The 12,339-nt window shown below is 51.5% G+C and overlaps 1 protein-coding gene across 3 annotated transcripts in view; it reads left to right on the forward strand.

The window, feature by feature from the left end:
* The window catches only part of Kremen1 (kringle containing transmembrane protein 1), a 73,068-nt gene extending 61,258 nt beyond the window's left edge, over positions 1–11,810 (forward strand). For 2 of the 3 annotated variants that reach the window (XM_040746764.1, XM_040746763.1), the window contains exons 6-9: positions 1,379–1,711; positions 3,740–3,949; positions 5,327–5,411; positions 8,369–11,810. In XM_040746764.1, the coding sequence (XP_040602698.1) occupies positions 1,379–1,711; positions 3,740–3,949; positions 5,327–5,411; positions 8,369–8,537 (797 nt within the window). In that variant the 3' untranslated portion in view covers positions 8,538–11,810. The remainder of the gene's footprint in view (positions 1–1,378; positions 1,712–3,739; positions 3,950–5,326; positions 5,412–8,368) is intronic. The other variant, XM_040746765.1, reaches the window with a different exon arrangement.
* The last annotated feature ends 529 nt before the right edge of the window (positions 11,811–12,339 follow it).

Here is a 12,339-nt window from a genome sequence, read left to right on the forward strand (position 1 = left end):
TGTATCTCAGTGTCCTCGGTGGAGAAGTCGGGCTGACACAGCCCCTAGGAACCTGGTATGTTTTTAGCTGCAGCCATCCACATGCCAGTCTGTGGCGGTCACCTCTTCCGCTGGCTGCAGCCATTCACGAGCTCTGTGGCGGTCATCTCTGCCCTGTGCTCTGGCACAGATGAGCCCATTTCTGTGGCCTCATCCATACTTGTTAGTGTGCAATTTCCTTGGTTGTTTGAGATCTCATCCTCTGATTTTGGACTTTCTCATTTCTAGGAAGAGAAAGCAACTTGCTTTGTTTCCCCAGTGCTAGAAATCAACCCCAGGGACTCACACGCTGGTCACCGTGCTGCCCCCAGCTCTCATCAGTGCTTTGAGACATGGTCTTGAACTGACTGCCCTCTGACCTCAGCCTCCTCAGAGTTTGGACTACAGGCCTACACCACCAGGGCCAGCAAAGCAGCTTGTTTTTATTGCTTTTCTGTGCGCTAAATAGAGAAGAACTCCCCTAAAGCCTGCTGGAGATGTAGCTCAGCGGAAGAGCACTTTCTGAGCATGCTCAAGGCCCTAGATTCCATCCCAGCACTGAAAAATAAACTTTCTTTTAAATCCTATTCCTACACTCCCTGCTGAAGTCTTTCATTTCCAAGGTCATGATTATGTAAGACCGAAAGTGGTTGCCTCATCTTTCTAAAGGCCTATTAATCAAACCCAGTCCAGAGAAAGCATGGCTGACACAAAACGCGGCTGCTACAGACTCATGAATCTGGGATCACCCCACTCCTTCCCCTTGGGTGCTTGGGGGCTCCAACCCATGGCTCCACAAGCTAGGCTCCCCTACAGAGCTGTCCTTCCAGTCCAGAGCTTCTTGCAGATCTCTCACGCAAGCGCTGCACCTCTGAGGTACTGGAGACCCTGAGGAGACACAGAGCCTTTCAGTCACAACTTCAGTCTTCAGAAGCCCCTCCTCTGCCGAGGTCCCAGTGTCTTCATGCACTTTATCTCCTGTCCTCTCGCTGTCATAGGATACAGGAGCAGGTGGTGGCCCTAAACAGGAAACACAAAGAGAGGCTTGGGAATGAGGTGCAGCCCTAGGATCACATGGCTCTGCTGGTCCTGAATCCAGACTGTCTGACTCCAGCCAGACCCCAGCCTAGGCTGCTCTTCTGAGCACTGACTGTCAGGTCTCCTGGGGGAAACCAAATATCTGTACAGTCATTTGTTCAGGGTGTAAGTGATTCCTTTTGTGATTTGATCCTAAAACCCAAGATGGTCTGGTTTTGTAGCTGGAAACAATGTCCCTAATGGGATCACATTTCTCAGGAGTTTGTTTGTGCCGGAATCAGGGAGGAGCTGAGCCTCAGCCACGATGTCTTCTCTCCTGCAGCTCTCGTGGGCGCCTGCGGTGGGAACTACTCAGCAATGGCAGCCGTGGTCTACTCCCCTGATTTCCCTGACACCTACGCCACTGGGCGCGTCTGCTACTGGACTATCCGGGTTCCGGGAGCCTCTCACATCCATTTCAACTTCACCTTATTTGACATCAGGGACTCTGCAGACATGGTGGAGCTGCTGGATGGCTACACCCACCGTGTCCTGGTCCGCTTCAATGGGAGGAACCGCCCACCTCTGTCCTTTAATGTCTCCCTGGATTTTGTCATTTTGTATTTCTTCTCTGATCGCATCAATCAGGCCCAGGGATTTGCTGTCTTATACCAAGGTAAGACATCCTTATCTCTGGGGGCATAGGTGCCTCAGCCTTCTCTTCCTCGGCAGGGTTTTCTTTTCTTTTTTTTTTTTTCTTTTGGTTTTTCGAGACAGGGTTTCTCTGTATTGTTTTGGACGCTGTCCTGGAACTCACTCTGTAGACCAGGCTGGCCTCAAACTCACAGAGATCCGCCTGCCTCTGCCTCCCGAGTGCTGGGATTAAAGGCGTGCACCACCAACGCCCGGCTTCTCGCCAGGGTTTTCAAGGCTAAAGTGGTTCTGTAGGGGCAGACTTGGACCTACTGACTCAGCTGCAGATGATCTCAACATTGATTCATCCCCCATTTACCATCACACAACTCCCCACCTCCCAGTGCACAACACCCCACCTTTCACTGCACAACTCCCCACCTCCCAATGCACAACTCCCCACCTCACAATGCACAACTCCCCACCTCCCAATGCACAACTCCCCACCTCCCAATGCACAACTCCCCACCTCCCAATGCACAACTCCCCACCTCCCAATGCACAACTCCCCACCTCCCAATGCACAACTCCCCACCTCCCAATGCACAACTCCCCACCTCCCAATGCACAACTCCCCACCTTCCAGTACACAATTGGTTTATATTTCAATTTCACTATTTTAATAGTTTTGTTTATTTTAGATTTTTGTTTGTTTGTTTTTCGAGACAGGATTTCTCTGTGACTGTGGAGGCTGTCCTGGAACTAGCTCTTGTAGACCAGGCTGGTCTTGAGATCTGCCTGCCTCTGCCTTTCGAGTGCTAGGATTAAAAGTGTGTGCACCACTACTCAGCCTTATTTTAGATTTTATTTATATCTATGTGAGTGTATGCCACATATATGTGGGTACTTCAGGGACCAGGAGAGGGCATCAGATCCCAAGGAGCTAGAGGCACAGGCAGTGTGAGCTGCCTTACATGGGTGCTGGGAACAAAACCCAGGTCCTCTGAGAGAGCAGGCCGTTGAGCCTTCTCTTGAGCCCAGTTTTGTAGTTTTAGCAGCAGTGTTGTAGAGAATGGACAGATAAAAGACGGCTGGTAGAATTGGAAGTGGTCACTTCATCCATCCTACTTCTAAACATCCAGGCAGTCCCACAGACTAATTTGCCATCCTCCCTCAGAGATGTAGTCTGCTCCTCTGATAGGGACACATGTGTGCAGACGTGAGCCTTTGTTAGCCCTGAGAGGCACAGGCATTGGACTGCACAACTCAGCCAAAGTGAGGGTCGTGGAGATGGGACAGGCTCATAGAGCAGGTGGGATGGAGTCTACCATAGCGAGGAGGTGACAAAACAGAGAAACAAAAGCGCAGCTTCTGGGTCTAAGGAGACCAGTCTCAACTAGGACCAGCAATGTCTGTCTTCCGCCCCTGCAGAGCCAGGCCACAGCCGGACAGGCCCTGCTTTGCCACTAGGAGACCAGCAGAGGAAACCGTGTGTAGACTTGAATCAGAACAGGCCTCATCAGCCAGTTGTGGCACACACCTGTAACGCCAGCTCTTGGGTGGTAGAGGCTGAAAGATTAGGTCAGGGTCATCCTCAACTACATAGCTGGAGGCTAGCCTGGGCTATATGAGACTCTGTCTCAAGAAGAGGGAATTGTGTAGGTGATGGTTCAGGGGCTAGGTGCAGGGCGAGCATGAGGGGTAGAGTTCAGACCCTGCAGTGCACATAAATGCCCAGTGTGTGTGGTGACCCACCTCTAATGCCAGCCTTGGGGGCCGCAGATGGGATCCCAGGACAGGCTGTGGAGACTCGCCGTACTGGGGCACTCTGCATTTGATTGAGACTGCCTCATTGTGTAACGTGGAAGGGTGTCTAAGGATAATTTCCAGCATCATCCTTGTGCCTGCATATGTACATGCACCCCACACGCATGCACATCCACACGAATGCAAAGCATTCTGTCACACAGAGAGAAAAAAAAAATAGAAACGGTCTCAGGCCGGCCAGAGCAGTATCCTCCTGCCTGCTGCCTTCCTTGGCTTTCTCTGGTTAACCCTTTTGGTCTTCTAGCCACCAAGAAAGAACCACCACAGGAGAGGCCTGCTGTCAACCAGACGCTGGCAGAGGTGATCACCGAGCAAGCCAACCTGAGCATCAGCGCTGCCCACTCTTCCAAAGTCCTCTATGTCATCACCACCAGCCCCAACCACCCGCCACAGACCATCCCAGGTAGCCATTCCTGGGCACCATCAGTTGGGGCCAGCGGCCACAGAGTGGAAGGTAGTTCTCTCAACACTTACAGAAACAAAGGCGCGTGTGGGTGCTTCTCCTTCAAAGGCAGGTTGGGATATTATTGACTCTGCAACCTCTAGTCTGCATGGCCTTTGAGAGAAATACTCTTATCAACTTAGTTCCCTTTCAAAGATGGATTCTGTGTGCCTTTGGTAACCATGATTAGCCGCTAACCTGGTCTCTTCGTCACCATCATAAAAAAACAAACATCAGGCTGGACGGTGGTGGCGAAAGCCTTTAATCCCAGCACTCGGGAGGCAGAGGCAGGAGAATCTCTGTGAGTTCGAGGCCAGCCTAGTCTTCAAAGAGAGTTCCAGGACAGCCTCCAAACATACAGAGAAACCCTGTCTTGAAAATCAAACGAACAACAAAAACCATCATTCTAAGAGCGTCTTTCTAGAGACCCAGGGTGGAGTTCCTCAAATATGTTGGTTCAGAGGTGCATATAGGCTGGAGGTTGACTCAGCCATAGAACATGCACCAAAAGGGAAGGGAGAAGATAAAACCAAAAGACACAGGATTCCTTCAGTGATGCCAAGCACTGTTCTAAACACTGGGCCATACATGGAACCAGATGAATTCCTGCCCTTCTTTTGTCTGGAGACATGAGTCCAGTCTCCAAGGTGTAGGCAACATGATGCCAGATATCCCTCCTCTTCTGCAGAGTGAAATGCACACAGCATGCTAGGACAATACTGTGCATGTTTCCTATGGGTTGCAGTGGGAGGAAGGAAACCAAAAACACTGTCGGAGGTCAGGAGTGCTAAGAGCTACCAAGAGCAGCCATGCAGGGGAGACCATGGTTCACGATCTCCCATGGCTAAGCTGGTGTAGTTGGCTACAGGTGTCCTTCCCTGCTTTTCTATTGAGGATATGGTCCCCGAATGAGCTGGGCACTGAAAAGGACTGCCATCTATAATGAATGTGGTCTTGAGGTCTTTACACTGCTCCCTGGCCTCTGTAGATCTCATCATGAAAGGTCAGGGAAGAGGCCTCTCCAGCCCCACCTTATTTGACTGTGGATTCTAGTAGGATTTCATAGGTCACACTTTTCATTGCTCAGATGAGAAAACTGGGACCCAAGGACTTCTAGGTAACTAACTGATGGGTTCTAGTAGCATACAGATTCATCACACCCCTTTTGACTCCGAGTCTGGTGTTTGGAAACTACCAGAGGGAGTTTCAGAACAAGGCAAAGTCATAAGGAAATTCCATGCTCAGCCAAGCTCCAGCTATAACCACTGCCAGGTTTGGTGGCTGCTCCCACCTGCAGGGTTCACAAACCCAGATGTGCACCCCTGGGCTGCCGATCTCCTGTGGAAAATGAAAGCACACTAATCTGGTAAGCTCCTTTTGCACTTGCAGGATGGACCGTATATGGCCTAGCAACCCTCCTCATCCTCACAGTCACAGCCGTCGTTGCAAAGACCCTTCTGCACGCCACATTTAAGTGAGTACAAGAGAAGTGGGGTCTGGGGACTCAGCAGGTCCTCCCTCTGTCATTCCTTCATTTATCTGGGTACAGTTGTGAACAGGGCGTGACTCCGGAGGCTGGGTCCCAGGCAGCACAAGGCTGCCTCTTCCTCTTCCGCTCAAGAGAAACAGACAACAGGACAAATCTCTCTAAGGTGCAGGCATTCTGTGTCTAGTAGGTTCAGTTTCAGGAAAGGTGGAAACCATCCTGGCTTAGGAAACAGCAGTTGTCTGCATGGGGGCTTGTGCTGTCCCCTTGGAGAGCTTCCTAGGACAGTACTGTGCATTTTTCCCAGTGCCTCTAGAAACTAAGAAAGTCTTATGAAGAGAATTTCAACATTTCAACTAGTGCTTAACAATTGTTATTAATTTATTCCTTGACAGCTCTGTACATGCATGTAAATACTCTGCTCACAGACACCCAGTGCTTCTCTTCTGCCACGCCTACTCCCATCACCCCACCAAGCCGCCCTCCTACTCTCAGGGCTTCCTGTTTTGTTTCTGTTTCTACCTTGTGGCCCACTGGGCTCAGGTAGGGCTGCCCGCATGGGGTACACAGCTGTGCACTGGAGCATGAGCTGCTCACCAGTGGCCACGCCCCTGAAGACAGTGACTCCCCACCTCCAACAGCCCTTGACCGCCTTAGCTCTCCCAGCTGAGGCTGTGGCCCCCGAGCCCCTCCCTTACCTGTGACTAAGTGTTTAGGATTCAGTCTTATACAGCTGCCATGAATTCCTGGGTACCAAAGCCATGTCATACCCATGAGGCAGAGTGTTGTACCACCTGGCTCTTGTGTTATTCCCTCCTCCTTTTCCATGGTGACCTTTGGAGAGGTCTGTGTGCCCTGTTGTGTCTGGGGCTCTGTGGGCCTGTGTATGCCCAAACTCTATCTTATCCCAAACTCTGGGTGACCAGAAAGTACACCCATCACCCTAAAACTTATTTCTGAACATTTATTTAAACCAGGCACCTGTAATCTTAGCTACTTAGAAAGCTGAAGCAGGAGAATTATGACTGAGGCCAATGTGAGCAGCTTATCAAGACCATATCCCTGCTAAGTACAGTAGCTCATGCCTGTGATCTCAGCACTCAGTAGGCAGAGACAGGAGCATTGCTGCAAACTTGAAACCAGTCTTTTCTACATAATAAATACCAGGCCAGCCTGAACTACAAAGTGACACTGTCTCAAATAAAACAAAAAACAAAACCTGTCTTCATTTTTTTTTTTTTTTTGCTAAAAAACTATCTATCATTTCCAGGTGGTGGTGGCTCACACCTTTAATCCCAAGAACTCGGGAGGCAGAGGCAGGTGGATCTCTGTGAGTTCGAGGTCAGCCTGATCTACAAAGTTCCAGGACAGGTTCCAAAGCAATAAAGAGAAACCCTGTCTCAAAAACCAAAACAAACTATCATTTAGTTCTAGCAAAACTGAAGAAAGTTGTTCCCTGTGTGCTCTGCTGTGTGTGCTGTAGAGTTCTCGCTTTCCTTAGACTTCAGTTTTCTTTTCTCTGACTCCCACTTAAAGGCCTTCCTGTAGGAGCCTCCTTTCCTGACCTCATTTGCCCTCGCTGCAAACGTTTACACAGGAAAGCCAGCTGTGACCACACTGGTGACCTTGCCCATCTCCTCTCTGAACTTTTTCAGTAGAAATAATGTCTTTACTGTTGTCAACTGAGCTCACCTTTCAGACAGACAGACAGACAGACACACACACACACGCAGAGAGAAAGATGAGATGTGGAAAGGGTTCTTTGGAGGGTTGGGGTTCAAGACAGGGTTTCTCTGACTTTGGAGCCTGTCCTGAACTAGTTCTTGTGGACCAGGCTGGTCTCGAACTCACAGAGATCCGCCTGCGTCTGCCTCCCGAGTGCTGGGATTAAAGGCGTGCGCCACCACCACACAGTGTGGAGAGGATTCTTATGTTGCTATCTGTTGAGAACTAGTTTCAGAACGCCATGTGGATGCCAAGTCTTGAATTTCTCAAGTCTCTTATAAAATGGTGTAGGGCTGAACATGACTCACGTCCTCCCACGCAGTGTGTGCTCCAGTGCACCTCTCATGCTCACAGTATCTAACAGTGCCATTGCAAAGTAGTCATTAGTAAATAATGAAAAGGAGTAAAATCTGCATGTGTCAGCCCAGACTAAACTTTCTCTCAAGGATTTTCACCTGCGGTCGGCTGCCCTCACTGATGTAGAACCTGCACCTTCAGAGGACCTACTAAATATGGTAAACGTCACAACTGGCATTCTAGGGAGTCTCTCGGGACTAAGTCCTGTCTGTGTCTCTGCAATAGCTACAGGCGCAGTGTCTCGTGGCGAGGCTGAAGCCCTAAAGCGCAACCCTCTCCTCTGACACTGTCCTCCACGGCCTCCCTGCCAGTCAGGGAGTAGAGAGAAGGGAAGGCCAGGAATAAGGCTGTAAGTCAGGGCTCCCTGCTTCACGCTGAGGATGTCCCCCTGTTTAAGGTAGATGGGCTTCTAGGTAAGTGGCATTTGTAGGTAACATTCTTTTATTGGAGTAGAGGAAGAAGAAGAAAAGGGATATTTGAAAATTCATAATCTCTTCAAACACCCTTTCTCAGCTTTGAATTATTTTGACAGGAAGTCCCTTGTTACCATGAGAAGACTCTGCCCTTCCTTGATGCCCATGCACACAGGTCACATTTCATCCATAACTCTTGGTTTTGTCTTGTTTTTTTGAGTGTCCTGAAACTCACTCTGTAGACCAGGCTGGCCTCAAACTCACAGAGGTCCGCCTGTCCCTTCTTACTAAGCTGGAATTAAAAGTGTGCGCCACCATGCCCAGCTTCACCCTTAACTCTTTAAGGTAGCCAGCACTTTCCCAAGGCCACGCCTCGCAGGGACAGGTGCCTTGGGAGGTGTCGATCAGAGTGCTTTGTTCAAATCCTACTTAAACACTTTTGTTTGACAGGTCTCATCGTGTGCCTGCTTCAGGAGACCTTAGGGACTGTCGTCAGCCAGGGGCTTCTGGGGAGATCTGGACCATTTTCTATGAACCTTCCACTACAATCTCCATCTTTAAGAAGAAGCTCAAGGGCCAGAGCCAACAAGATGACCGGAATCCCCTCGTGAGTGACTAAAGCCTCACTGCACCCAGACAGGAGGCTCCTCTCTGAGCTCAAGGCTGCTGGTCCCTTCCCCCGTAGCCTCTCCGAATGGGGCTCCTAAAGTCTCATGGGGCCGCCCTTCTGCAGACTTGGAATGGGAACCCTGTTACAGGGGAGCGTAGCCTGGAGCCCTCCTCCATCACTTGCACTTAAGCTGTGCCCGGCCTGCAACTCTGTCTCCACTGGGGATTCTAAGGCGGGCTGCGCTGATTGTCACAGCTGGGCCTGATTCTAGGCGACTGTTGGGTGGTGGGTAGTTTAGTGTGTGATGGGTTTTTCTCGCTTCTTCCCTATTTTGCCCTCGAATGGGTCAGTTTCCCCTGGTCTTTACCGGTTGGAACAGAGCCAGACTGAAGAAATTCTCGGGCTTTCTTGAAGACTGGCCTAGTTCCCTGCCGAGTGTGGTCTCCTGGACGTTAGCACCTCAGAGTGGGCAGAGACCCAGTGCTCTGTACTGGCCCTGAAGCTTTCTCTCTGAGGCCAACTGAGGCATGCCTCATCTGGTCGGAGAAGCCTGAGAACAGGGTCACACTAGATGTCTTCTTTCTAGAGGATTCACTGACCTGCAGAACAAGCCTGGAGATTGAGCATAAAAAGTCCAGTCTGTTTGTCTATGGAGCAGACACTGTAAACTTCCTGTATACTAGACTTACCTAGCCTGCCCCAAGATTCAGTCCTGTGGAATCTGAACTCAGCCAACTCCTAGTTCAGAACCGGGAGTTCAAAGGCTGTATGAGCATAGTGCTGGGGCTGTAGCTCAGTGGGAGAGAGCCAGCTTGCACACACGAGGGAGGCCCATGCCAGCACTGCCAGAAGAGGGAGAGAAAAAGACTGTAGGCAGCGTCCCTGTGATGCCTGCAGGAGGTGCCATCGTTTTAAAAGATCAAAACCAAAAGCTATGTCCTTCGTCCCTTATCATGGGGACGGTGTAGTTAGGACTAAGGGCTCTCGCCTTGTCCCATCGCTTTGTCCCTTAGGCAGGGAGGCAGACTGTAGAGGTTGGCAAAAGGAAAAGACAGGGCTTGGGAACTGGAGGTCTTCCCAGGAGAGGCTGGAAGAGTAAGGAGAGGAAGGGCCATCCCTGATGGAGAAGCCTGGCACTCTGGAAATGGCCTTTGTCAGCAGCAGCTGAGAGGAACAGCCTGTGTCCTGAAGGTGGACCTTGGTCAGAGTGTGGCTCTCCTGCCAGCATTTGTGCGTTAGCGCTTGTGGCCTCTGGTTGCCTGGGTAACCCTCTTGGAGCATTATGCTTGGCTCCCCTGCTTCGCTAAGCCACTGCCATTGAGGCCGTTTGTAGGGTTCGGGTAACCCATAAGTAGCTGGCTGCTCCCAGAACAGGGGACTATATGGGACCATCGGGAGCATCCTCAGGGAGAAGCAGTGACCAGAGCTGATGGGAGGAGGAAAACCGTGTCTGGATAGTGGGCCAGGGATGCTGGCCAGCTCCTGTTGGAGGCAGGAGGGGTGCAGAGCTGCTGGGATCTCACTTTGATCTGGAAAAGCTACAGCCCCTGGGTCTGAAGACAGACTCACCACACACGAAGACCACTGGAAACAGACTGACAGGAGCAGGTTCCTCTCCAGGCTGTTCCTAATGCTTGTGGGATCCCCTCTGGAAACAAGTGTGAGTCACGGAGTGCCATGTGCATAGCACAGACGATGTGGGCTCTCCCAGGCAGGGCCAGCTGGCCAGGACACTTGCTTAGCTCTGATCGATGGCCCCGGGCTTCCTTCAGGCCACCTCTCATGGCCTCTTCACATCTCAGACACAGGAAGCCATACCCCAGTGGTGGCAGCTACAACTCAGCTGCCCTTTATTGTCATTCCCAGGAAGGGCAGAGGACGTGCCCACACGCCTCTTGCTGCTGGCCTGGGCACAGCCCAGCATTCCAGCGTCCACTTCCTCTCTGGGGAGCAGTCCCAGGAAGCACCAACCCACCGTACAACAGCCTGAGGCAGTGGGAAAGACTGTAAGTCACCCAGGCCGAACCTCCAGAAATGAGTTAGACCCTGAGGTGGGTGTTCCAGGGTGCCAAGCGTTCTGGGGGAGGGGCCTTTTGAGTTGAGGAAGATGGAGGTTACCTGAGGAGAACAGGGGCACAAAAGACTGAGTATGGCCTTAGAGGTTAGTGCAGGCGCCTGTGCTCTTCCCCACTGGTCTCATTCCTTAAAGCAGAGACAGTAGGAGAGAAGCCTGTGTCTCCCCCACATCAGCAAGGATGGGGCCGAGGCCGCCTGGAGAGAGCAAGGTGACCACACCTCTCGGACTTCTCAAAATGTAGGCTCTGGCTTCAGACCTTAGTGAAAAGCTCCCGAAGATCAAAGCTCTGGCAGGCAGGTACAGCTGTCCTGGCTCCCGTGCCTGGGCCAGGTGCCACCCCATGTCCCAGGGCCAGCCCAGGCGGGACCCCACCTGACCCTCCTCATCAGCCGCTGGTCTGACGCCAGCAGGGCTTGCACAGCTGTTGCCAACCCCCAGGGACAGTCCACGCTTAACCTTCAAGAGCACTTAGAGTGTCTGACCTCCCAGCCTCTGTCCACCTCTCTGCAGGACCCACGCTGGGTCTCCCAGGCCAGCTCCTCACTCCACAGTCCTCCCATGGTTACCTCTGGGGCTTGGACTCCCCTGCTTGGTGTTTGGTGTCTGCTTTGGGTACTGCCTGGGCAACTGTTAACCCTTCCCGTGCCTTTGTTTACTGTCCTCACCCTACCTCCAGGCCGCTCTCAACCTAGCTGCTCTGGTATGAGGGTGGGGGCTTGTCAGACCTGCCAGCCGCACCCCCACCCCGTCTGCCGCACAACCTGGGGTCTTGCAGTGTCGGAGCTGAGCATGCTGGCTGAGGCTGAGTGTGTGTGTGGCAGGGGACGGCAGTGGGGTGAATCTCGTGTCAGAAGGATGTGTGCAAGGAATCCTCTCCTGCCTGCACAGGGAGCTGCCATCCCTGGCACCCTCGTGGCACCAAGACCTTCCCATTTCCAAACTCACCCTCCAGCAGGGATCTGACTTTGGACAACAATGCTTTATTTGTAAATATGCTCTTAATATGCAACTCTGAGAATAAAATAGAAACATCGTGTATTTTAAAATATAAAATGAAGTGTGACACACTGTATACAATTTAATATATATTTTTAGGATTTTGTTATTTAAGAAAATGGAATGTGATGGTACTTAACTTTTACAAAAGAGAGAAATGTTATTTTTACTGTTTGAAGAAAATAAATACTCTCGTTGTTGTAGAAACAGTGGTGGTCCTAGGCTGTCATTTTTACAGGGGCGTCCCAGGAGCCAGGCCCACAGCAAAGTATGCAGTGCCGGACTCTGCCTTCTCAGGCACTTGGCCTGGCATTGGCTGGCTTTCCCTGGGTTTCACGGGCTTGGGTTTCACTGTCCTGTCATTGCTTGACCGCAGCAGAGGCAGAGTGGGCTATCTGTAAAGACTCCAGGCAGCTCCACATACAGTCTGACTGCCTCAACCTACTCACGGTGGAAACAGCCACTGCCCAGACAGTGGGCGCCTGATGGAGAGACTGTGGAACAGAAGAAATGGACTGGCCTCCCAGAGTAACCGGTGCCTCTCTCCACTCCTCTGCTCCATTCTCTCTGTTGCTGGTTTGGCTTTTTAGATAAGGTCTGTCTCTGCTGTGCTGCCCAGGTTGACCTCAAACTCCTGGTGGGCACATTCCTCCCATCCGCCTCCCCAGTAACTGCCCTTTTCAACCCTCCCTTAAGTAAAACAACCCTTTGCCATGGTCCCTCGTGTGCCAACCAGGA

Source organism: Mesocricetus auratus, unplaced genomic scaffold, assembly GCF_017639785.1.
Source record: "Mesocricetus auratus isolate SY011 unplaced genomic scaffold, BCM_Maur_2.0 Super-Scaffold_100006, whole genome shotgun sequence".
In the NCBI taxonomy this organism is placed as follows: domain Eukaryota; kingdom Metazoa; phylum Chordata; class Mammalia; order Rodentia; family Cricetidae; genus Mesocricetus; species Mesocricetus auratus.